This window comes from Spea bombifrons, chromosome 1 (genome assembly GCF_027358695.1).
Source record: "Spea bombifrons isolate aSpeBom1 chromosome 1, aSpeBom1.2.pri, whole genome shotgun sequence".
Classification (NCBI taxonomy): domain Eukaryota; kingdom Metazoa; phylum Chordata; class Amphibia; order Anura; family Pelobatidae; genus Spea; species Spea bombifrons.
Window position 1 is genome coordinate 37,921,127 of NC_071087.1, and position 27,750 is coordinate 37,948,876.

The 27,750-nt window shown below is 39.2% G+C and overlaps 1 protein-coding gene across 2 annotated transcripts in view; it reads left to right on the forward strand.

Moving 5' to 3' along the window:
• The window catches only part of INPP4B (inositol polyphosphate-4-phosphatase type II B), a 202,570-nt gene that overhangs the window by 156,463 nt on the left and 18,357 nt on the right, over positions 1 to 27,750 (forward strand). For both annotated transcript variants that reach the window (XM_053460982.1, XM_053460972.1), the window contains exons 13-20: positions 196 to 373; positions 4,295 to 4,504; positions 14,523 to 14,661; positions 19,209 to 19,381; positions 21,665 to 21,788; positions 24,230 to 24,347; positions 25,243 to 25,383; positions 26,326 to 26,423. In XM_053460982.1, the coding sequence (XP_053316957.1) occupies positions 196 to 373; positions 4,295 to 4,504; positions 14,523 to 14,661; positions 19,209 to 19,381; positions 21,665 to 21,788; positions 24,230 to 24,347; positions 25,243 to 25,383; positions 26,326 to 26,423 (1,181 nt within the window). The remainder of the gene's footprint in view (positions 1 to 195; positions 374 to 4,294; positions 4,505 to 14,522; positions 14,662 to 19,208; positions 19,382 to 21,664; positions 21,789 to 24,229; positions 24,348 to 25,242; positions 25,384 to 26,325; positions 26,424 to 27,750) is intronic.

Genomic DNA, 27,750 nt, shown 5'->3' on the forward strand with positions numbered 1-27,750 from the left:
CGTTTATGTTTTAAACAGAAGGCAAATCAAGAACCCCAGCACTCATTTCTAATTTCTTCTAAAGTTAGAGAGAAAATCTCTATGTAGGATGCATAGATCTATCGACCTGAATACAACAATAGAAGCTACATTAATCCTTGTATATAAGACCTTTTCCCAACATGCTAATAATAATTTGCATTTCATGTGTTCCAGTACTGGGTACCAATGTATTTACTATTCACCAGAGAAAACAGCCAAGGCAAAAGAAATTCTTAGTAGCATTCATCATCTCCAACCTCTTATAACAAGCCATACAGACCTCCTGCTTAATTCAGCAAGACAGCACTCTGTGGACAGCCTGAAGAGTTCTTTAAAGGCGCTCTCGGAAACGGTAAGATTGAAAGGTGCCAAACAATGGTCTACGGCTAAAAATAGACCCATTCAGAATACTTATAGGACATTTTAATGGGCATGTTGAAGGTGGCTGCATCACAAAACACGTATTGCTTTACATGGGTAGACTTTAAAATGCCAAGTTATCATTATCAGCAGCATTTTTGGTTTGAAATAAGAAAAGATTAAGTTGTATTTTAACGTTATAGCTAGTAACAAAAAAAAAGTAAATATTTCAATACCATCATCCAGTGGTGATATTTTATGCCATGTAAATATTTTTTAGCAGACAGTCTTTGTGTAAATCAGTTTGTGGTCTGTCCGCTTAGTCAAGCCGCTGTTTCTGTGCATTGTGATCTGAATTTTTGAGAGGTTTATCAAATGTGGTGCTGCATAAAAATGAACATGAATACAAGATTAATAAACACTGCATTTTACATACCTAACTCAAAAGCTAAAATGCAGTTTGCCTTGTATATCACTCTTAGATATAGTTGCTAGTTGTTGGTTATGATGATGTATTAGAGTATTTTTATGTGGTCATGTGAGGATGGAGAAAAGCTAGTTGGTATCAGGAAAGAGGTAAAAGTATGCTATTGTTTAAAACTTTAAAATCAACGAGTGTTATAAATTTACTATAAAGTCATGACTAAAGCCTATTGCGTCTCCTTGGATAGCCCCTAATTGTGGTTTTTTTGTTACACTTGATAATTGCATCAAAATCATGGAAACAATATGTAAGCAAATCATTTTTTATTACTACTCTATAACATCATGCTAATACATTTACTCTCTATGTATTTTCATGCTGAGAGAAGCAAAGTGCTGAGAAATGACACCATATCTAAGCTCTCCACGCAGTGATATAGAGAAAGCAGTTAGTGGTGGCACTGCTGAGCTCTGATTGCCCCTGGTTAAAGGCGTCCCACAACAGTCATCAAGCTTTTCATGCTTTGCCTGCCCTTTTATGATTTTCAGCCCAATGGAAGCCAAGTTTCCCTTGTGCACCTTACTTTCTGCACGCTTTCGGTGCAGTCATTTTTATTAATTATTATCATTTTTAGTCATTATTATGTGCCAGGTGCTTCCGTAGGTGGATATTATGAGGTGAACGTTATTTTGTGGATGATGTTTTTGTGGATGACAAAAATTGCTTTACTCTTTAGCACACACACCTTTTTGTTTTCTGTTGTTTTAATTATTAACGCTATCCACTTTTTCAAATCTTCTATTCTCTCCATGCTATGTTTGACGTGGGTTTAAATCATACCATTCAAATAAAGTGACTTATTTTTACCAGGAATGGAAATAGCATTTCAGGTTAAAATAAGCAGAGTTACCAGAACGTATTTGTATAACCTATAAGGATAAGGTAGGCCTTTCATTCATGGTTTTGACATGTCATTTAGATGGAAAATTGGGCCAGGCAAGTGTCTTAGCAATGCAGTTGCCCTTAGCGTGTGTTATATTTCCAGCGCATTATTTATTTATATATATATTTTTGATTTTGACATTTAGTTGGAATAACTTAAAAAAACAACTACTCCAAAACTCATTCCCTTCGAAACCGGAAAGGCCCCAGAAGTGGAATACAAGGAGTCTATGTAGACAGAGGGCCTTTAAAGCCCATACCAGGTTGCAATTATTTCAAAGCTTGAAACAGTTTGAAATACCGTTTCCTTCCAATGCACAGGAAAGATTGTCAGCGTGCAAGAATTAATGTCCAGCGTTAATGTTTACTAAAATGGAGCAAAGACAGGGTAAAACTCATTGGTTAAGGAACAGTCGTTTGCTAAGAGATCATGACCCTCACAATTACTTTTCCAGAGGACAAGCCAATTTTTCTGTGCTTTCCTTGTTTTAGTATGAGCAGAATAGTATTTCTGTAAGAAACGCTGCTTGGTTATGTAAAGTGAGTGTTGCTTTCCCCAAATCCTATATCTTACAATTCTAAATGCTAAATAACAATATATAGTAGTGTTTAACCATTAAAACATGCAATATAAATGTATTAAAAATAACGTATGAGAAAATCCCCTTAACTTCATTTTTCATGAGCTGTCTGATTATTTCTACCCATTAACTTAATATCCCTATTGTAGCTTTACTAACTGTTCTTGACTAGGTCAGGTAGCCTTTGTAGTGGTCAGTGAGTAGATGAGATATAACTTTAGCAGCGGAAATTGATTAGATAATGTTGGGCCGGCAACAGTCTACTGCTAATATCCAAAATCATGAGGTGAACATGGAGTGTCTCCAAAACAATTACACTCCATAAAAAGGTACAATCTACTGATAGCTTCAGTACATTTTACATTTACTAATGCTAAAAGCTGCGATAGCAGAAGCTCTGACGTAAGTGGTCCTTCTGCCCCTTCAGTTTATGGGATGCTTAGTATCACTAATTAGAACTACCGGTAATTTGCTTCGGTGAGTCCATACATCCCACACTTTACTGGTCGCCACCATTAAAATATATGTGCCATAGAAACAAATTACCATGGTGGTAGAATAGACACAATAGACAATTAATGGTCGCCACCATTAAAATATATGTGCCGTAGAAACAAATTACCATGGTGGTAACTCAACTCCCTAGCTATGGTTTAATCCTTCTTCCTAAAACATTGCTAACCAATCTAGCCATAAATGTGGGCCTACAAAACCAACGTCTTCACTGTATGCTTATTCTGCAGTTTTACCAGAACTGCCCTTGATTATGTATGGTTAAATGATATGCATTTGATTATTTTTTTTTTTCTAGCTGGCATCATTCAGACTCAGAGTAACATTTCAGTTCAATCTGAGGAATGACGGTTTATATTATCTCATCTATGTAGTTAAATTGTTAAATAAAATGTTAATGGGATCTTTTAAACCAGAATTATTTTATATCTGTTTTTGTATTGTAAGTTATGGCCCTTGTCACTGCTTTCAAGAGTATACTAAAATACAATGGTTTAACTTAGTAATGAATGGATTTTTTGAAAATGCTTATTGTCTGGTGCTCTGGCAAAAGAAAAGAAATGTATATACAATGTTATGCCTTACACAGGGCAAGGGGAGGCAAGCATTTATACACAGTGGGTTATTGTATTATGACGCTGATAACATTAGGACTGAGTTAAGGTCAGAGGAGCTGTATGACATCATAGTCTGTTACCGTGGCGGAACTAAAGGGGTCGCAGGGGTCGTGACTGCGACCGGGCCCTGGAGTTCTGCCGGTCAGGGGGCCCAAGGGGTGCCGAGCAGTCGTTTTCAGCAACCACTCAGCGCCCTTCTGTCCCCTCTGCCGCCGCCTGCCTCAGCGCTGCCCTGACTGCAGTGGTGGGAGCATGAGGCGTTTGTCTCGGGTGCCGGCGCTTCACGCTGAGCGTGGGGGGGGCCCTTAACAAATTCTCGCACAGGCGTCCTGAAGCTTCTAGTTACGCCCCTGGTCTGTTATGAGAGTGGATATTAAAACAATATTCTAATTTCTCCCCGTCTGTTGCATCCCCTGGCATAAACTGTCCAGATTTTTAAGCAAAATCCAGGACATTTTCTTAAGAAGTTACATAAGTATTTTAAACATACTTGATAACATTCTGCCTTGGTTTCCTGAGACAGAATGTGGAAATATGGATTCATTTTGTGGGCAAACCGTCAAATTCTGATCATGTTCTGCCTACGTTACTAATCTTAAATATGTGATTTTTGTTTTTTAAATTCTCTGACTGCCACAGAGTTGTATTCAATAACACAACTTAATAAATCGCTTGGGTTTATATAATGATATCAGCTGTGGCAGATAAGGAAGCCGGTGAGGGTGGATAGATGTGCGTAACAGGTGAAAAGGAATGGTCAACTGTAGACAGCACACACTCTACACCTATCTTATGAAAACCGTTACGTGATATTACATTCTTTTCTTTCTCCACAGACAGAGTTATTTGTTCATTCATTTAAGGACCAACTTGTAAGCAATGCTCTTTTGGCTTTATACACAGCCCGGCCAGGCTGTGCTAATAAAAAGCTTACAGACCCTCAAAGTGACACAGGTGGAAGTGATTCAGATGGCCCAGAGTACGCACAGCCAATAACGCGGCAGGATTCCATACCCCACCACTCCGAATACGACGAGGAGGAATGGGTAAGTAGCTCTTGTTCAACTTTAAAGGCAGGCATTCGCATAGTTGTGTAACTCTAGTTTAAGTATTACAATTGTTGTTAGTAGGCTATGGTTCAGATCACCAAAAGCTTTGATTTTATGATAGTCGCAGACTGATTTTTTGTTTTGTTTCGTATTAATGGTATATTAATTAATAATTAATTAATGGTAAATAAGTATCATATCACAAGCAGGACATATATAGATCTTTTTATATGACATGGGCACACTTAATTGTGGTAACGATAAATGCAAACATAGTTTCAGATGGAGTTACCAAAAAAACAAAAAAAAAACACCCATCTCTAAGTACAGTCTCTCTCCCAGGAGAGGTCAGATGGTTTAAAAATTAACAAATCTCTTGTACAAATACTGCAAAAGGACTGCCTTGGCAGTTGGTACTAGTATTTGGTCCAAAGTCGGTTAAGTGAACACAATAGACAATGCAGTATTTCTTCTAACTCCTGCACTTTAAAATAATGAATAAAGAACAATAGTAATTCCCTTGCATATTACATTACTGCTGATCTTTGGCCAGACTTAATTTGCCTGCGTAAAGGACTATGAATTTAACAATTTTCTATACTTTTCTAAAAATATATTTTCATAACAGTATTTCAATATTTCTCTTAATATAAAAAAATAGGCATATGATAGATTTGTTGTTATATGATGTTAAAGCAAAAGTTACATCGCTATATCCACTTGGGAAATTAAAATACAAACCTATGTAGTGTAGGAATAGTAAGTAAGCAGAAGGTAACGCTTAAAATCTATAATGCAGAAGGGTCACCTAGGCTAACTTCAGTGTTGAAAAACTAATGTTCTGCTGTAAGGGAGTTTACTGTGTGTATGTATGTATGTATGTATGTATGTGTGTGTATATATCAATATATATATATATTGTGACAAACCCTATAGCATGAGGGCCATACATGTCACTTTTAAGGGTCTTAAGCACAGTCCTCTAGGGCAATCAGAGTCAGGAACACCAGTGTTTCATAAAACAGCGCTTTATTTGTAATTGCTGAAACCCCAAAAACCAAATCATAAAACAAAAACCTAGCTCCCAATTGGAGCCCTCTCTAACTAAACTACGCTGGTGCAGACTGACCAGCCTAATCACCCACTATCTCAACCTCCCAGCCAGACCCAGCTACGCCAGGCTCTGGAAAACCTCCCCCAGACAGCACACAAAAGAGTCCAGGCAGGTATTGCCTCACTTGGCTCAGGGATGATCTTGTTCAGGGCCTCTCCTTGCCCTGGGAGTACAGGGAACTTCCTCTTCCCCCAACAGTCTCTCTGAGTATCAGGCTCCAGGGGTTTTTAATGTCCAGCACCTGTGCCTGATGTCAGCCTCATAGAAATCCCGGACCAGATCCTGTGGACTTCTTGCCTCATGGAAAACCCGGCATGGAGTTTCCACAAAATGGGGAAATGGAGCATTGGCCCACCCTGCTCTCCAATTGCTCCACCCCAGGGACCCATATGTATACTCTGCATAGCAGCTGTACCCAGATGCCATGCTAATCATCTCCCTGGGGTTCACACTGTCACATATCCTCCCCACCAGCTCAGAACCATGGGGCTGAGCGACCACGGGACTAAGCAGCTCTGCTGATGACGTCCCTCTTAGGTTGGCATCAGGGGGCTTTCCTTTCCACACACCATAAATGTGGCCCGGTAGTGGATACTTTCTCCTTGTATCCATCTGCCCTTCTGGGTTTCTGCAATGATCAGTGAATGGGTAACACTTTGCACAGCCACGGCGCTTCTCTGTACAAATGAAGACCATCGTAGCTTGCCCATTGAGAAGGTCTACTCTGTGTGGTCTACACGATACAGCCAAGCGCACACCATCTTCAAGCTGTTTCCCTGTAGCTTGTTCACCATCACTCCATTTGATGCGAAGCCCATGTTTATGGTCATTTACCCTAGATGCATGTAAACTGTGTACCTTACTGTCACCTGTAGAAGGTTCCACCTTTGAAGTAGGGTTTCTACCGGACCTGGGACCACCTGCTCCCTGGAGCAGCTTAATGCCATGTTGCTCTACTAGTTGGTCAGTACTCCTAGCACCATGTATGGACCCTCCTTCACTTAACCCATAAAGCTTACATTTACTGGCATTCTTAATCACAGTCTTTTTCTCCAGACATCTTGTATTGTACTGTGGCCGCTCATCTGCTGCTTGTACAATATTTAACGTTTCAGATACGGTGTCCTCTTCCTCCTGGACCTTGATCTGTTGCTGCAGAGCTAGCTTGGCCTCCCTCTCTTCAGCTAGCTGTAGACCCAGTTCATCTAACTGGAGTTGTAGTAGTCTGTGTTTTTCTACTGCAGTAACCCTTTGTTCCTCAAGGGTTGCTTTCACCTCTCTCAGCTCTAAGGTTGATATTGCCAGTTGATGCCTGAGGGATTTATTGTCTTTATCCAGTTCAAGCCCAACTTGTTGAAGCTTTACATTCGAAGTCTTGGCATTCTCCAGACTCTCTGCCATTTTGTCTCTCTCAGCCTGGATATCAGCAACCTGCCTCAATAAAGTTTGCTTGTCCCGCTCTGTGTTAGTCAGTATTGCTTCCAGCTTACATTGGACCGTATCCCTTTCCCTTAAAGCTTGATCTCTGGAGCTGATAGCCGATGCTAACTCCTCCTCTTTTAGAAGCATAACTGCCTCCATTTGCTTTAGCTGGGCTTCTGTGGCTTGTAGCTGTTCCTTGCAAGATTCCAGTTCTGCCTTTTCTTGGGAATACTTGTCTTTTAGTGCCACGTTGGCCTTATGAAGTTCAGTGTTCTCTTTACTGGCTTTAGATAAGACCTGGATTTCATCTTGTAGTGGTTTTACGGTCTCCTGCAGCTTTACTTTTTCTAGACGCTCAACTGCAAGTGTTAAATTCACACTGCTATTCTGAGACAGGAGCTCGAATACACGCTCTGCATCCTCTTTACCTTTCTGGGACACCTCCGCGAGACGTTTTTCAACCATCAGCAACTGTTCCTGCAACTGTTGCATCTCTTGCAGTTTTGTTGACAGGTCAACACAATGCTTTTCTCTAGAAGCAGCCATTTCATTTTGCAAAGTGAGGTTCTCTCCCTCAAGCTGGCCAATAGTTCGGTGCAATTCCTCCTGTGATTGTGCTGCTTGGTTTTTAACCTTTATTAATTCATGTTCTTTTAGCAAACACTCATCAGTCAGCTTTTTGTTCTTGCAGATCTGTTTCCCAACATACTCTGACTGCTCAAGCACATACTGATTCAGCTCATCTCTGGGCATAGCTTCCACTTTCCTGAGCTTGGTAGTCCATGCCACATTGTTACCTTCACCACGACTCTGTTTGTCATAGGAAACATTTAACTCTGTCAGTCTCTTAATTTCATAGTCTCTCTGTTTGATAGCATCTCGTTTATCAGTTACTTTCAGCTGCAAGTTCAAATCAGAGACTTCACCCTGGTGCAGCCACTTTAAGGATTCAATTTCCTCCTTTAACTCCTGAGCCTCAACACAGGACCCTGCACACTTTATATCTGCCTCTTGTGCCAGCTTCAGTGGTTCCACATATCCACTGCAGGTTGGCTGGCGAGTGAAACATGGAAAGGACATTTTATTTCTGCTTTGCTGTCCTTTTCCCATCTTGCATTAGACCAACAGTCAGTGCAATACACAAATCCCAGAGTCTTTAATCGCTCCCTCTGCAGTATGTAATCAAGTAATTACCAGCAGGTCATAGCGACAAAATGCTTTTCTTTTGCAGGTTTCACAGATACACAATACTTTTATCCAGCAAATAGAAACTTCACATTCGGATCATCAAGGCCATCCTCCATAAGCATATGTATTTGAGCCAGCAATACACAAAGGCACATACCATGCAACAGTCTTTGCAGAGTTTCCACTCAATCCTCCGGGTTAAGCTGTAATCACTTCTGGCACATCCACTGCAGCTTGGTAGCTTCAGGCTGCACAACACTTGGGGTTCCTGGATCCAGTGTAGCACTCGTCACCAGCATCCACTCAGTTGTTCACTTGGTTCCTGCTTTCTGCCCACAGACCATAGCAGTGCTTTGCCCGCATTCTCCACCATATGTGACAAACCCTATAGCATGAGGGCCATACATGTCACTTTTAAGGGTCTTAAGCACAGTCCTCTAGGGCAATCAGAGTCAGGAACACCAGTGTTTCATAAAACAGCGCTTTATTTGTAATTGCTGAAACCCCAAAAACCAAATCATAAAACAAAAACCTAGCTCCCAATTGGAGCCCTCTCTAACTAAACTACGCTGGTGCAGACTGACCAGCCTAATCACCCACTATCTCAACCTCCCAGCCAGACCCAGCTACGCCAGGCTCTGGAAAACCTCCCCCAGACAGCACACAAAAGAGTCCAGGCAGGTATTGCCTCACTTGGCTCAGGGATGATCTTGTTCAGGGCCTCTCCTTGCCCTGGGAGTACAGGGAACTTCCTCTTCCCCCAACAGTCTCTCTGAGTATCAGGCTCCAGGGGTTTTTAATGTCCAGCACCTGTGCCTGATGTCAGCCTCATAGAAATCCCGGACCAGATCCTGTGGACTTCTTGCCTCATGGAAAACCCGGCATGGAGTTTCCACAAAATGGGGAAATGGAGCATTGGCCCACCCTGCTCTCCAATTGCTCCACCCCAGGGACCCATATGTATACTCTGCATAGCAGCTGTACCCAGATGCCATGCTAATCATCTCCCTGGGGTTCACACTGTCACAATATATATATATATATATATATATATATATATATATATATATATATATATATATATATATATATATATACGCACACACATGCAATTGCAGCAGTTTAAGGGAAGCTATCCTGATGGAACATAGTATGAAAACCAGGTGCATAATGAAGTACAGTAAACGTAGTCATACGTAAATAAAAATGGAAATTTGCTTCTTTTATTAAGAATAATTTCATAGTAAAGCAGTCAGTTTTCAAGCTGCTGCTTCTTAGTGGCCTGCACTGCCTGTTTATAGTTTTTACTTTACAATTATACAGACACATACACATTTTAATCTATAGTGCGCCCTGTTCTTACAATAATAACATTCAAATTTACAACAACATTAACAGACATTAAGGCATGCCGGTATATAAAGGAGGTGCCCTTTCCTTGTAAACTTACAGTCTAATGCGCCCTAAATTAACACCAATCTCTCAACTGATCAGCAAAGTGGCTACCCAAGGTATCCTTTCTGAGAATATGTAATATTTTTTTGTTATTGATCTTCCAGAGGGAACTTAAAGTGTCCCCCGTAGGAAATCAGCACTGTTGAAATGCCTTATACACTATCCTTATACACTATCCATGGTACTGAAATAAATAATATGGGCTCGCCATAGATCTCTGACTTCCCGACAGACAATGTCCTTAAACCCATTAAAAATAATGCATTGTGAGTCTGTACATGTACGGGCTTTGTCATGAAGGGGTTAAAAGTGTAGCTGCTTATCACCGTATTATATTTTGGACAGAGGCGTATCTAGGGTATGGCACCTATGGCTCGTGCCATAAGCGCCATTTGAAAGGGAGCGCCAGTGAGCGGCTTTTAAACGCCGTTTTTTTTTTTTTTTTTGATGCGGAGGAGAGAGAGGGGCGCCTAGCAACCGCTCGGCGCCCCTCATTCTCCTCCACGAGGCCTCTACCTCCGTCCCGGTACCGGCATTTCATGCTGAGCGCCGTAATATGATGTCATATTTCGGCACTCAGCAGTGAAGCAGCGGGCACCACCGAGCGACTTTTAAACGCTGTCTTTTTATTTTTTTGATCCGCATCAAAAAAAAGACAGAGTTTAAAAGCCGCTCGCTGGTGCCTGCTGCTTCACTACTGAGCGCCGAAATATGACGTCGTATTATGGCGCTCAGCAGTGAAGCAGCGGGCAGGGAGAGATGGGGACCAAGATGGCACAGGCAGGGTGTATATGGGACAAAGATGTTACAGGCCGGACTGTTTGGGGACAAAGTTGACTTGTGCTGGGCTATTTGGGGACAAAGATGGCAAATCTTATGTGTGTTATCTGGGTGCTGGCCAGGTTCTATGTGGGCAGTGTGGACGCCAGGGCTGGCTTTGGGGTCTGCAACCTGTGATCTATGCCTGCAATTTAAGGGGGTTTAAATATACATTTTAATGCCGTGTTTTTATGTGAATTCCAATTGATCTATACCTGCAAAGCTGGGTTTTTGTGTTATTCTGTAGATCCATATCTGCTATGTTTCCATATATTATTTATGTGTACCTGCAAATACAGGGTTAATATGTCTTATTCAGTTGATTCATACCTGCAATGCGGTTTCCATGTATTTATTTCATCTATACCTGCGATGCTACATTTCATATATTATTATTGTGTACCTGCAAATACAGGATTTGTATATCTGATTCTGTTTATTTGATATATACCTTCAGTGCTGAGATCACAAGTGAATTTCAGTTGATCTGGGTTTGCGTGTTGATCTATACCTGCTTTCGGCAGCAGGGTCTAATATTTATATATATATCGGCAGCAGGGACTAATAAATGGGTTTTAGATATTTGGACAGGGGCGCAATTTCAGTGCTTGCCATAGGCGCTATTTTCAGTAGATACGCCTCTGAATTTGGACTTGAAACATAAGAATAAGAGGTCCTTTTGTAACTATGAATTAACCAAACTTATTATAAGTAATTTTTTTTGTCCTGTCCTTCCACAAATTGAGTATAGTGTCAAACAAAAAAGATGAGTGGGGAAAGTAAGAACACATAGCTATTTATTTTCAGGATTTACAAGATTTTTTTTGTTGAGTTCGCACAGCTTTTTTTTAATCAACTGCAAAATAAGGGGGATATGTGATAGAGTGAACTTGACATCTTCAACCTCAATTACCGTGTTAGGATGCATATCATTTGTCAATAGTTTCGTAAAATCCCTGCTCATTTCCTAGATAGTCGAGGCAATCTGAACACTCTATTGATTGAAAGTGAAAAGCTGGAAGAAGGAGCTCTCCCCTACAAACATTCCTCTGTTCCACCATTTCATTTATTCTTTGACAGCTAACAGGCATATTTACAAACTAAAATAAATTGTGAGCTTCAGAGATAACCGTTTAACTCGTGCATAATTGCAGAAAATAATAATACCTTAGAGGAACATTGTTTTAAAGACCAGCGTGAATGTGGGTGGACTAATTTCGGCTGTGGTAATTGAAGTTGGCATGATTCATTAACGTTCCTGATGTGGAGGTAAATCACACAGGGATATCTACCATACTGGGTTTTATTTTTATTTTGTTAATAAAGCGTATGCCTTGTATTTATTTCACATATCTTATTTTCCAGAGAGGAAGTCTTAGTTAATTGACAGTTTTAGTTACACCATGCCATTTGTAGGGTGATTTCTTAGGTATTCCATCCCCGTGTTGGTTTTTATATTGCATATTGCTTTTAGAAGGTAAATATATCATACACAAAATATGTGGTTTTAGTTGGGTATAGAGCGGCAAAAAAGTGCTTTCCTCATTAAACTTTTTGTTTTTTTGTTTAATACAATGTCTTGCATAGTAGCCACCGTGAGAATGAGTGATGGTAACTAAACCCTTAAAGACAAACTTTGGTTGACTGTTACAAATTGATCTGAATAAAGAGAAAAGCTCATCGTTGTCATGATTTCCTTAATACTCAATAGACTTTTGAGTCACAGCGGCAATACATGGCTGTAAAACGCCAAAGAAATTAGGAGCACCAAATGAGCTTGCCTTCAAGAACCGAATTACAGGCACACAACGTATTACCAGCAACAGAATTATATATTCCTTTCCAGATGACCAACTATATATCATCTTAGACTCTCTATCTCTTTATCCGTATTACATGTGACCATAGGTCATGTTACAGCAATGTTGTTGTTAGTTGTTGACTTGTCTGTCAATGTGTTCTTTGAAACAAGTACAATAGAGATACAGATTGGGTTGCCTAAGGGTCAATTAATTAAACAGATTGTGAACTGAAACATATCATATCACAAGCCTAATTATGCATCATGCAGGGTTCAACGCCAGCAAGTTTGTCTTGTTAGAATGGCTAAGCTGACCCTATCTAATGCATAGTCATATACTATGGGAGATTTTAGAGGTTTGCCTATGAATAGGGTTTGCCTATCTAATCTGCGGCCTCTGACAGCTGATTTCCTTTTTTATTTCTGGCCACGCTAATAATAGTGTCGTTGACTTTAATCAATATTTTCAACTTTCCTTTAAACTAAGGTAAGTTTTACAGTTTAACAATTCAAGCAAGTGGGTTTTAACAGAAAGAATAAACAAGGCAAATAAAGAAAGATATATGGATGAGATCATGTTATAACCTAGCTGTACATACACATGCAGTGTGTATATATATATATATATATATATATATATATATATATATATAGTTAACCCTTTTCACCCCTATGTCCCTCCTTTGCTTCACAAAATACTACTTTTTTATGTATTTGTCGTAGAATGCCAGTGAACTTGTATACAGCGTCCACCGCCAAATTTGTTACTTTCTCGTCCTTTTATAGCAAATGACTGCCCTGTAATAAAAAAAAAGTACAACAAACCAGCCATTGTGACTGACCCACTTGCGCTTCATTAAGCAGGGATATCTCTTAGACCTGGCCTGCTAGGGATCCCTGAGGACTGTCTGTCGGGAGGCAATGCTTTAAATCATATGATACAAAAACCTAGAAATCAATTGTGTTCCAGAATTTAATGAGCTTCAGTCCCAAATGTCTGTGTGCTTCCGTTATTACAAGTCATAAACCAGGGGACTTGCTTTACTTTTGTTATCCCATCTGCTTATTTTTTTCGTCATAACCTTACCTATTTCTTTTTGTATATGATTAGAAAGTAGGTTATCGAGGGAGTAGCTCACACAGGATTTTCTTTTAATTCCAAGCAAGTGATTTGATTAAATCACCTTAGTACAATATTAAAGGAACACCCCTGAACCCTATTTCCTATATGTTAAATAACAAGTTAAAGTCAATTTTGCTGCAAATAAATCGGCGCAGGTATTGGAATTAGAAAATGAGACTTCTGTGTCATTACACTCCTCCCCAGCTGCCTCTACTAAAAGCAAGGGGCATACCTCAGTATACTTCTTGCACATGCTCAGGAGAACTCCCATTCTAGTCAAGGGGAGCTAAACGCCAATTAAAACCAATGGTAGTAGCAGCAGCCAATCACATGTATGCTGTCTGAACACCAATGTTCCGCTACCGTACATGTGATTGGCTGCCGGTTTGGTGACTTCAAAGGAAGTGCTACTGAGCATGTGGAAGAAGTGTACCTACTAATGCTGCCTGGTTCCTGAAGCATTCAGGGAGGAGAAAAATGATATGACTAAGGAATGCATACACCAATTTGCAGGCAGGAAAATGCTTTGCAGTTTGTTCCACAATTGATGCACTCGAATTCAATTTGGTAACTAGACTGATCGTTTAAGAATGATTTAGGTGGAATGCAGAGGGATCCATATGATCCTAAATGGATAGAAGTAATAGGTTTCTCTTTACATGAACACATGAAGGACGGATGCTGATTTATCTACCGTACTTGTGTGCATATGAGTTTTATTTCCAGTCAAAAAGGGAATACACTGGGGTATCAATAGCATCATCAATAGCCTTACACATTTCCATCTGACTTTGCATGTATTTGTAGACATGCCTGTGGTTTAGTAGCCCTTCCTTGCAGAAAAGTAAATAGGCTGATGTGTCCTTTTCTCCCCTTCTTTTATGGGTGTTTATGCTGTTAGACTAGTTATATGGTTGATGAAGCAAAGTTCTGCGTCTAAGTCTGCGTCTATGTACTTAGTCTGATAGATAAATGGATGGGGAAGATTGATTTCTTACGCTTAAACTTTACACTAGTAACTTGATGATGAGAAAGTTTGTCTTTGTGTGTTCAGAGTGTTTTGTATATGTTGTGATACTTATGTTCTTTTCAGGATAGGGTGTGGGCCAATGTAGGAAAGAGTTTACATTGTATTATTGCCATGACGGACAGGCTACTTGAACAAAGCAACAGCACAAATGAAAACAGACTGGATGGCTCCGCTGCAGACCTCATCACGTCACACATAAATGGTAAGCTGAAAAATAACATCATCCTGATCCTGCAGAAGAGCAAAGAGTAAGCCATAGAGCAATTGTGCCTGTGTCTGATGGAATATGCTTAGCACGATAGCTCTCTAACGATGTTTCTTTATATAAGAACCTATTTCAAAGATGGACAATGCTTTCCTTTCAATAAGAAGCTTTGTTTAATAAATATCTTGCTGTAGCTGCACTAGCTTTGAGTTTAACGTTATTTCATTTTGTCTGCAACCAAAAACTACGGTATGAGCAGTACTTACTAGCAGTGTTTACAGAGCAGATATACAAATGCCAATGTTTGTTGGTAGACTTTGTTTCCATTTTCCAAGATATAATGTCTAAAAACCTATTTACACTACCAAAATATATGTATAAATACTTTGCAGACAGGGCACAAGCAGAACAGGTACATGGCAAATCTGGGAATGGTTGTGGACGTCTCTTCTTTTGCCCAAGGCCAAGGGAACTTAAATGGTTAAGCATATCTGGACAAATCCCAGGAGCCATGCCTCCTATTCTCTTGTGCTATCTTATTTCAATGGATTTATGCCATCATGTCTCTTAACAAAAACAAGTTGGCTCCTAAAATTATCTGACTAGCTTCTAGATTCTTTAGATATGTCCAGCCCATGGTTAAGGTTTGGATGAATCATTTCAAACATATTTTTTAACCGTAGAGGTGCCATGATTGTCTCCTTTTTTATCATTGTTTTAATAGTAGCAGCCATTAAACATTTTCACTGCTAATAAGATCAGCTACTTCTTAGAATCTGAAGCAAACCAACAATCCAGGAGCTCCATAAAATCCATCGTGAGATCACAATATAACAATTAACGTTTGTCCTATCAGAAAAAATAACCTCTTCCACAGCTACATACATGCCATGTATACCATAGGATTTAGCCAGTGGATAGTCACTGCTCCCCAATGTGAGCATTTAAGATGACTCCTGGACATGAGCATCTGTACCATCACCTCTTAAAGTTGTTCCAATTTCTGTTTAATCACATATGTATTTGTAGATAAACAGTCAGTTACAGTGAATTTGTTAAAAATACAAAAGATATATTTAAATTTGAAGGTACCGCAAAAGAAGCTGATATTCATGCATACAACACAAACTTTGGGGGGAAATAAATTATATGAAGCGCAAAATCAGAACAGTAAATCAAGATTCAGGATTTTATGAAGCTTCCATAATGCTGTTTTTGTCTGCTTCCAAGCGGTACTTGATTTGCCCTGCCGATCCTGTTTCCTAATATTGAGATCAAGTGGATTAGCTATCGTCCAGTGTAGAGCATCATCGATTTTGTGTTAAACAGTAGTTTACCTGTTAAATTACCAGCCACTCAAGGCGCCTGCGAAGATGAGAGTAGAACTATAAAAATACCTGGTATTTGGTGAAAAAGGGCTTAAATTAGATCGTCCCTTGTATAGTTTGTCATTTGTATTTAATGGAAGGAGTTCTGCCATTACTATGCCGAGCTGCTATAAAGAGTGGTTATGCATGAAGATCACTGTTGCAATTTTTGCAAAGAACGGTGTCAAGAGGACCTCAGTATAGGTTGCCTTTGTGATAATATATATGTATATATATATATATATATATATATATATACATATAAATATATCAAAGTGATTGATCTTCATAGTTCCCTGGTGACACTGAGTAAATTATATGCGGTGGAGTGTGGAAGACCAACAAGTGTTTATAGCCAAGGACACTAGGGATAAATAAATCCGGGTTTTGCCTTATAAGCAGTTTATATGCCTGTCTACTTAAAGTTATTTCAGTAAATACAAGTAGTTGAGCGGAATAGAAAAACACATCTTTCTTGAACAGCACGCAGTCAGTATTATTTATATGTCATATCGTGCTTTTTAAAATTCTATCAATGCAAAAAAAACAGAACAGTGCTTCAAATAGTGTATAAGGAAACAAGAAGTTGTTAGTATTGGAAAGTATGAGGCTTTAGTTCATCATAAGTACAAGCACGGAGCGACCATTAAATATGAATCTTTTCAGTTCCGTACGTGAACATAATTTAAACATGCATTTGTGAGTGTAATGAAGTAGTGGAATCAATAGTGGGAAAAAATAATGGAAACCATGTTAAAGGAGAGAATTGTTAAATATCTGAATGTAAATGGCTTGCAGGATCAGAATCAGCTCTTGTTTTCTGCAGGGAGATTTTGTCAAACTAGCCTACTTGATTTTTTTTTTTTTGACTGGTTTGCTAAAAGAATAAATAGACTGGGGGAGGAGAAGCAGATATACCATCACTAGGAGGATGGTAGTCTAATGGATCAGTCTTTCAGCAGAAGTGGGAGAAGTTAATACAGGGAACATTAATGGGACAGTTTACTGTTTCTGACAGCCCCACTAAAACGCAACTGCTTAAAGCAGCCAATCAGTGGCCAGGAAAGCACTCCCATTTAAATCAGTGGGAAAGCTTGCTGTTCCTCTGCACAAAGGTCTGAATAGATCGCCACCTGCAGCATTCACCAAGCCAGTGCTGGAGCAGACTGGCAGTAAATAAATATATCTCGTGTAGATAGATGAAGTTTTTACAGAATAGGTTCTTATCTTATTTTGTGTTTTGGTTGCTCCATGAAAGCATCTAATGCTCCATCTGTGAATCTTATTAGTTATTTTGTGTTTAATCAAAAGTATCTTTTGAATTATTCATAGAATACCGGATACTCTCTCTATATATTGGCATTTACAGCAGGCCTGTCACCTTAAGTTACAAAAACTGAGTTTTAACACACCATACGGCAGTCACATAAATGAAATGGTTTACAGGTTTACATGACTGGCCCACTGCAGCTCTCCATTGGGTCCCCTCAGCAGCTGCCATAGTACACTGGTGGTCTGTGCTTCTTCTGCCAAAGACCTTTCCCACTGCATTTGGAGACCACCATGATGTCATATTCCAGTGCCCAGCAGCAGGTGGCACACAGACCACTCAGTGGAATATTCTGGGCCAGTAGCTGTACCTCCACTTAGATACGGCTCAGCTGGGGACACCTTCAGATTTAAAGATGGTCCTGCATACGACTGACCTATCCTTCTTAATTTGCTGATTTAGCTTAGATGAATCCCCAAAATGTTCATGGCAAACAGGTGGCTGAAAACGTTATTATAACCATTGCTGAAACCGCCGTATGTTGAAGCCAGTTTCTATGTTCTATTGAATCCCAAGTTTATCAGCTAGTCTGCTTTTAAACCCTTGAAGTTTTCTTATGCTTCTGTATCGCAAACACATGCTAACGGTACTATGACACATCAGAAATTATTCTGCACACTCCAGACCAAGGACTCCAGTCTTCTAAAGATGACTTTAATGCTTTCCTCAATACATATTTTAACATGTACCAGGGCTCACAGGTTTTAGTCATTTAATTGCAACCTCTGGGATTTCATTATATCATTTAGACCAGATGGGAATTTGTTGGCAAGCTGACATAAGCATTTTCCACCCCCCCCCCCCACTGTCAGGGTCCTTAGAGGACTATGTGGATGTTTTCACATCTAGCAATTTTCATCTTAACGTACCCACAACACAGTAGATAGACTAATCCCATTAAAAATGACATCTAAATTGTGCAAATGATATTGATTGATGATGTCACATGCTGTGAGACACATCTTATATTCCCAATGGATAGTTGTACATAAAATATTTGGGCATGAATGTGTTTTATTTAAAAAATTATGTATATAGTTCCAAAATGTGTATTTTATACATTTACACTTTATACTACCATACTACAGTACTGTACATACAAGATACGTAGGCTTTTGGAAACCTCAGAAGTTTCATCTTCAGATGGCAGCATTCAATCCAAAAAAGGAAACCTCTGAGGACTTGAAAGCTTATCCAACTTTACCTTTTTTTTTATGTTAGCCCAAAAAAAGTGGTTTAAATCTTTGTCAGAATAAATCTCCAAATAGTGCATATTGCCTATGCATACATCGCCCATTTTATACCTGTGACCCCCAAAGAATAATTAATATTATTATTACCGGTATTATTGTTCATGGCAGCCCCCAGAATATAAATCAAGCCCTTCTTATGTATGAATATAGTTTGTGGCTCCCCGAGACGTAAACACGTGTACTTCCCAACACTTATTCCTCATTGTTTGTCTTTTGCGCAGCTGACAGACAAAGCTATTTTGGAAGCTCGGTGCTAATTTTAAGCTTGTCTGCATAGTAATTACGATAATTGTAATAGTATGATCTTTTTTAAGAGCAAAGCCGGTCTGCCTGACACCTGTTCCTAAAAACACACACACTTTAGGGAACAGCTGGTGTTTTATAAGCCTGTCACTACTCGGTATTAAGAGTGACTGACAGCCGGCGACTAGCTGCAATGCCTAATAAATTCAAAAACCCGCGTCTGTTTTATGAGCGCACGTTTGCATAATATTTTCATGTATTCAGTGTTTTCTCAGCATGCCAGCAGATACTCCTTTTAATAATGTTCTTTTTTCACTTTCTTTTGATTGTCGTATCCCCCCCCCCATGCAGAAGACTGGCACGAACAACTTTATCCTCTGGTAATCACGCTGAAAGAGTGCGTGGAAGAAGTGGTGGACAGGGCGCAGAAGTCAATGACGTTTGTCGTATTCCAAGAGTTGGCGTGCGGCTTGCCGCTGTGCTTACAGCTCACCTTTCGAAGAGACGTGGTTTTCAGCCAAGCAGTAAGTGTCCGTGGTGAATGAAGCAAAGTCATTGCTAAGAGAAAGCGAGTGGATTGATAAACCTCCATATTAGCGGCAGCACCACCTGCTTTATAATGTGCGGCATCCATCGTTTAATTATAAGAGAATGTTAGGGGTTTTTTTTTTTTGACCCCCTAAGAATCAGGACATTATGCTCAGTATAGCCACGAACTAATAGATCTGTCAGGACTTGGTTCCTAGGAAAATGAGCAAAATCTCAATGTATTTTCCCCATAAAAAAATTCTAAATAAATTGCTAGTAATAAAAAAAATAACAATAAAGGTTAAATGAAGTTTTTCCTAGACGTGATGAAATCACAGTGATTTTCAACCAGGAAAACTTAAATCTCTCATTCAACAAGCAATACAGGTATTCACTAAAGTTTGCCACAATAAACCCATAATATTGCTTGGGAGTTCTCATACTGGCTAGTATAACACGATTTTCATGTTAACACGAGGGAAACTCTGGTTTGAATTTTCCCCCAAGAGGAGGTCCTTCAATGATGGTATAGTTAGTAGAAAGTAAATTCAAGGTTTTTTTTAAGTGTGTATGGCAGTAACCCAATGGGACGCATAGATAGGGAATGAACACTTTGAACAATTTGTTTGCTATGTTTGCTCTTATTACAGATCGAGTTCTAATGACCCAGTAGATTTATTTAGGCTTAAGACCATACAAACCCTAGATCAGACCTGGGCAAAGCACGGCCCGCGGGCCACATCTGGCCCGCTGAATAGCTCGGACCGGCCCGCAAAGAGTGTCCTGGTGACTCACCAATGAGTCCGGTGTCCCCCCCCGCCCCGGTCACTTACCTTAAACTCCTGTGTTGGAAGCGTTTGTCTCGGGTGCCGGCGCTTTACGCTGGGCGCCGGCATATGACGTCAGACGCCGGCGATCAGCAGTGAAGCGCCGGCACCCGAGACAAACGCCTCACGCTTCCAACACAGGAGTTTAAGGTAAGTGACCAGGGCGGGGGGGGAGATCCTGAGAAGGGGGGGTTAGGGAGTTAGAGGGGAGATACTGAGAAGGGGGGGTTAGGGAGTTAGAGGGGAGATACTGAGAAGGGGGGTTAGGGAGGGAGGTCTTACTGTGTGTGTGTGTGTCTTACTGTGTTTGTGTGTGTGTGTCTTACTGTGTGTGTGTATCTTACTGTGTCTGTGTGTGTCTCACTGTGTCTGTGTGTGTCTTACTGTGTCTGTGTGTGTCTTACTGTGTCTGTGTGTGTCTCACTGTGTCTGTGTGTGTCTTACTGTGTCTGTGTGTGTCTTACTGTGTCTGTGTGTGTCTCACTGTGTCTGTGTGTGTCTTACTGTGTCTGTGTGTGTCTTACTGTGTCTGTGTGTGTCTCACTGTGTCTGTGTGTATCTTACTGTGTCTGTGTGTGTCTCACTGTGTCTGTGTGTGTCTTACTGTGTCTGTGTGTGTCTTACTGTGTCTGTGTGTGTCTCACTGTGTCTGTGTGTGTCTTACTGTGTCTGTGTGTGTCTTACTGTGTCTGTGTGTGTCTTACTGCGTGTGTCTTACTGTGTTCATAGCTTATTCAGTTATTGTAATAAATATTTTAGCCCATTTTTTAGCTCAAAATATTTTTTCCTTTTTTTTCTCCTCTAAAATCTAGGTGCGTCTTATCAGCAGGTGCGTCTTATAGAGCGAAAAATACGGTATGCACTCCGAAGCCTTGTTCATTTTGTTCACTTCTGTGCTGTGCTAATAGTTATTCAGGCCTTACTTATTCAAGCACCTCTACCAATGACGTAGGCTTGAATAACTTTATTAAACAGCACATAAGTTAACAAAATGGACAAGGCTTCGGAGTTTGTAGTTTGTAGAGGTCTGGCCCTCTAAAACCATTCCAATTTCTCATGTGGCCCCATGGGAAAATTAATTGCCCACCCCTGCCCTAGATGGTTGGTTTCAGCTCTCTAGTTGGACACCAAAAATATAAAGAAATGTATATGATGGAAAAATATGCTTTTTAAAAATACCAGCCTACTGCGTAGGGCTCCCGCCAACACCACTTTTGTAAATGCTTCAATTGCAGGCATCCAGGCACAAAAAGGAATCCCAGGTGCGCAGGACTCTGTGAATTGGGCAGAGACTAGGCGACCTGCAAAGCTTTTCTGACTTTTTCTAGAAAGTAGCCAGCAATCATGATTCACCATAGTATCTAATAATGATTATGCAATCTGAAATATAGTATCGTGTTCTGTTCTGTTGTGCAAAATGATCATAACAGTTTATTTTTTTTTTATTTAAAGCTTTCTGGACTAGTCTGTGGGTTTCTAATCAAGATACATTCAAGTTTACACAATCACAGCTTTCTACAGCAGCTGCACACTGTAGGATTGCTTGTGCAATACGAAGGTCTTCTGAGCACATACAGTAAGTGTTGTAACGTCTGCGTTAGGCTCACCTATCATCTCTTTTACTGATGGGTGCTAAGTATTACGGTGTCATTCTCATCTACAAGCTTAAACGACGAAGCTGGTGACAGCTACTTATTACAACCCTTCCTGATTTAATAGCTAGAGAAATATGCCCCGCCTGTAGCTGGCGTAATACTTTACTAGTGCTGTTCCACCATCTCTGCTGAACTAGTTCTCGAATTATAAAGACCTTAGATTTTCTTAAGGAATGTTTAATTGTCATGTGACAAAAAAGCTAGATAGATTGAAAGTTGTTGTCACTTTAAGAACAAAGAAGACGTCCAAGAAGTTTTTGTATTGATCTTTAACTACTAAACCACCCTTAAAGAAAACTAAATTGTCCGGCTTTATTTTCTTAAGACCTTGACTGGCTTTATCCACTAATGCAGGAGTACACATTCTTTTTCCCCTCTCGAATAGAGGCATGACCATATCTTCTAAAGGTAGATGATGGACAAAAGGCAAGTCCACTTTCCCCACCATCAAAACTTTGAGTCTTTGGGGACTTCATGTGGCATTCATTGGTGCATTCATTATCATGTGTGTCAACATGGAATAAACATATACTAAACTGAAAAAAATCTGTGAAAAAAATAATGGACATATGTACAAGTACCGTATATACGTAGTGCAATTGTGAGAATGAAACATTCTGGCCCCTGTGGTGTTATAAAAAAGAATCCAGATTTTGGTAAAGGTACAGTTGTGATAAAGTTAAATTCTCTGAAGTATGCGTGTCATTGAGTCAAGTTTTATAAACACCTGCTTTAGAGGAAAGCTGCATGGATAAGATGAAAAGGGTGAGCTGACGTTTCTTATAAATACATACAGAGGTTATTAGCATTAGTTATGAACAAATCTATAGCTTTTGACTCTGAGCCCAACTTAATTAACCATGCAAAATGACAATTCTTCCCTGTTGGTTTTGGTAATCAGTAAGTGATAATCTCTTAACTGCTCACAACATACTGAGTCATTTCTTTCCTGGAATAATTATTATGGCTCTCTTGCTTCACAACCAATGCACAGCCACTTAAAGAACAAGGATGCATAATTTGTTAGATTCTCATACCTGCGTAAAGCTATTGCAGCTGTGATTTACCCACTCAACCAGCAGCTATGAAAATCACTCATCAACATCAGAAGCCTGAAGAGAGCTGTAAATCAGTCATCTGAAGTGTCCAACCAGCTCAGTGTTCTGCTCTACCCTATCTTGGCATGCAGAGCATATTAAATGATGAATGCAGACAGGCAGGCAGCCTGATTAACATGAGCTCCTATCTTTTTAATATCCTAGAATGATTTGTGCAACGTTCTATCGCATGCAGCTAACGCACTAGAAAAATGTAAAGTAAAAAAAAAAGTCACTCCAATGAAGAGGTTAATATTGCTTTATATTTGGTGTTCATTCAAAAGGGCAGGGCAATTCAGGTTTGCCTAAATCCAGTTGTGTTTAGCCAACAAACCATGCTTTGTGAGGATGTAAAGCGTTTGCAGTTACACATCATTTGTGGCGGCAGCTGTGTTGTTGGTGGGGCCCTTTGGACTGCAGACAGGTGGGATGAGAACATAGGGCAATAATAGGTGGGATGATAATCGGACTTACATTGTACACATATACGGTTAAAATGCTTTGTTACGTGGATAAAAGTAAAATGTGAAAAATAAAAGTAAATTTGAAAACATATAAAATGAAGATGTCATGAGGGGGGTAAAACAGAAAGCTGGATCACTTCCCACAAACATTCCATCACCCACAATGGAAACTTATTTTCCACAGATAAGTATGTATTATTCACAAAGGTGGTCGCATATAAGAATTGATTCTGGTACAAATTCAGAAAGTGGTCTTGTCACTATAGCAACTACTGAAATACTACAATCGGAAGGATTATTTTGTTGTTGCCACTATGTCCCATAAATTAGTGTAATGGCTCATTACAAAAGACGTAACTGAAAAAGAGCATCACCTTTTGCACTATATACTTGTTTACTATGACAGGATATTATCTGATTGCCGTAGCACCTTGAAGTCACAAGTGCACAATGAGATGGACTGAATGGTGTTGACGAAGAGGGCTCAAATTCCGAAATTATTGCTCATTACTAACATTTCTAAATCATTTGTTATTTCACATTTTGACAACCTTTTTTTGTGAGGCTGTCAACTAAAAAAATAAAATAAATACAAAACTGAGTTTTTATTTAGTGCAACCCTCCACTTTCTACCCTATAATGTTATGACCCTCAGTTATTGAGTATTTGTCCACTATTGTTTCTGGTTGGTTGCTGTGGTGGTTGACCACCTGTCAAACTTTGCACCAACATTTTATCTTTCTAATCCACATCTAAGACTTTTCATTTGTTGCTCGCTTTTTCTCCCCTTGTTGTACATAGGTGAGGAGATTGGCATGCTTGAAGATATGGCCGTTGGTATTTCAGATTTAAAGCACGTATTATTTAAGATAACAGAAGCCAAATCAGATGACTTCCTGCCAGTTGTTACTGGAAGACGGTAAGCATTTTCTTTGCCAGATATGAGGTTTCACACATCTGTTGATATTGGATTAAAAAAGCATTTATTGTTTATGGGAGAGCAGAATATTTCACTAGTAATTAGTGTCGTAATGCATTATGTTGATATTACCATAGTTAATTAGTTAATTAAGTCACAGGTTCTGTCTGTTCCTGTTAGTAGATTTGATTTTTGGAATGTCTGTCATCTTCATTTGCACATAATGGCGAAAGAAACAAACCTTTTAGTTAGCAGACAGAACGTAATATATATTTTTTTAAAAGTAGGCTTTTCATCTGCTTCTGTATTAATTTTCTCAAAAGCATTGTCTGGTGAGAAAGTTGTCAGTGAAGGGCAGTTTCCCGCCACTAATGTCATGCTACATTTCCAGAAACAGAAACTCGGATACAGTGCTGGCTTTTTACTACATTTTATACTTATGTTTGGAGAAGACCACAATCATTTAATAATAATGTTAAATGATGAATAATTCTCCCAAAAACCATTACCAGCTAAGTAAAAACCTAGAACAGAGGTGTACAAATTTCAGGCCATCAGGCTGTCGCACGTTGAGCTCAAACTTCTTAAACAAAATGGTTGAAAATGGTTAAATCACTTATGGTCAAGTAGGGGAAATACAATTTCTGGACTGTTCCCCAGGGCCCGGAGTTGAAGATTCCCCAATTAGAACTACACATGAAATGGAGGTTCCAGCGATTATCTAACACCAAACCTCAACTGCAAAAATCTGCTCAGTGTATTTTCATACATTACCCTGCAGCTATTAAGTACTGTGCTGGTCTGTCAAACTATTGCTTTTGGCCATGGCCCTGGTCAGATGTATTTTTTTTGTAATATATTCTAATTTATTTTGTTTATATTGTTGTGCTTCTAGCGGGTGCTTTGTGGTAGAGATCAAACTTCCCACAAAAATGTTTGAGCTGCTACCTCAAGGAATTAAAGATGGCAAAATGCTGTCGGTCTACCCGGTGTTTTTTAATGTCGGCATTAACGAACAGCAAACAATTGCCGAAAGGTAAGATTGCAGCGAAGCTCTTACGCAATTTATTTCAATTTTAGACATATTTATCCATAATTTTCGAGTTTAGAAAAGCTTAATTAAATGAGCTGTAAATCCCTGAGTTTGCATGCGGGAGCTTTTATTCCATTAAATTGTGCAAAACATCTGATTGTAGATTTAGTACATCTTATTACTAATCTAAATTACATTACATGTTTGAGAATGAGGAAGAAATACTTTATGAGAAACAGCATCGGGAATCAATGCTATCCTACGTTTAGGGAAAGTCTTATAGATTAAAAACAAGTTTTCCTTTCAGCATTAAATATTGTTTAGTGTATTACAGAAAGTTTGGTTATTATATTATGTTTGCTTTTTACCTCTTGGCCCGCTGTTCTTCAGGTGTTATTTAAGTGCCATTTTTTTGCAAATACCACTCTTTACAGCAGATCACATTTAGCTGAGATTTACCACTAAGAGTTATGGATAATGTACCATAGTTCTGCAACAGATAAAGAACTGCTATACCAATTGCCATGTCTGTTGCAGAGAATTAAGATAAAATAATTGGAAGGCTTTTTGGTTTTAAAAATAATCTGATACTTGAGATGATTGCTGTATGATGCGGGTTTTAGTTAGGAATTTAGATTTATTCTCCCTAGATTTCATCTTTTGTACCCAAGAGTTATGTTTTTTTGTTAGTTCATCTCCTTAACCAAGGTTAGAACTACCAGAGAGTTAGAAGCACGAGGATACTTAGCTGAAATGTTTGGCAGAATGATTAAACCTGATGCAGCAAAACATTAAAAAAAGTAATAAAACAATATAAAAGCAAAGCCAGTTTACAAGAAGGATTAGCTTTGTTTATCACTGTCAGTCACCAACGTCACCATTGTTTATGACTGGTTCATTACTTTTCACAGCGTAAGCCTTGTTTCCCTTTGTGAACTTTTGCAGATTTGGCGATACCTCTTTACAAGAAAGTATTAACCAAGAGAACGTGGAACACTTGAAAGAATATTATAGGCTTTGTACAGAAAAAAGCACTCCAGACTGTAAGTATAACATACAGAACAATGATTGCAATAAATCTATTTATATCTTACTTCTAAATATTATTTGTGTTGGTCTTTGTTTTTTTTTTTTGTCTGGTCTAGCAAAAGGGAGAAATAACCATTGTAATGCACTCTAAAATAAATATAAATCATATAAAACATCTCACAAACTGGCTGAATGAAAAGTAACAAGTACAACAAATTAAAGAACAAGACAGCCAGAGAGATCACTTTTATTTTGTATTATTAATTGTGCACACATTAACAATTGATGTCTCGATTCTAACACTTGTATAATGATTACGATTAATTTTTCATATACCTTCTTATTTATTGAGCACTTTGGTTCACATTTTATACCATTAACTGTTATATAGTTTATGCCTTGGTTGTAATATATGTTACTCTTTCCTTCCATTTCCTAAATGTTTAACATGTTAGATTGTGACTGTTTAAAGCATGTTATTTATAGGAACATGCGTGTCAGTCACAGCAAGAATTTAAACATGTTTCTACTCGGACACAGTACTTGGCTTGGTGACCGGACAAATTAGTGTACATATAGTTCAGACAATGTCAGGGGGTACATTGGTCAGGAAAACAGGGTCCTCATACGAGCACCCTAGCGGCCAAGGTCCCATACAATTACACCAGCTGTTTTTGTGGTCCTGTATATGTGGAAAATAGAGCAAAGAAAATTACCGGAGCACACTGCGTTAAAATAAATGCATATATAAATATCTGCAAATTATAAATCATCATGCCATATCTCAAATCCACACGGGGTATTTACATCTCATGGTCTCTCCGGCAGAATTAATCACTCGCCTACCTCCTGTGAAGGTGTTCTCAGCAGTTGGCCTTAGTGTCATAGCACAGCACAGTGTGTAACAGGACACAGCCAGGAAGTACTAAGTGCGGCCCGCTGTTACAAAAACAACCAGGGACAGTAAAAGTAAATAGAAAGTAAATAGATTTTAATATGTTGCTTGATGCCTAGACATTACACATTACATTTAGCCAGAATGTAATCAAATACGGGTAGAAGAGCGTGGTAATAAAGTAAAAGAATATGAAAGCGCATCTCACATTGCAAAATAGGAGAGACGGAAGCTAATGGTCGTATTATGGATGGTTGGGCGGAACACCATTTCTTACTAGAACACACCAGCTTTATCACCCTCTTTCTTATTTCCTATTTAAATGCAATGGGATGACATAATTGAAACAAAATGTTGTGGCAATCTGATGCTTGCCTGCCTTAGAAATAAATGCCTCTACTTCGCCATAAAATGGATGTTCTGCAAAAAGCTTTTGTCTCACTAAG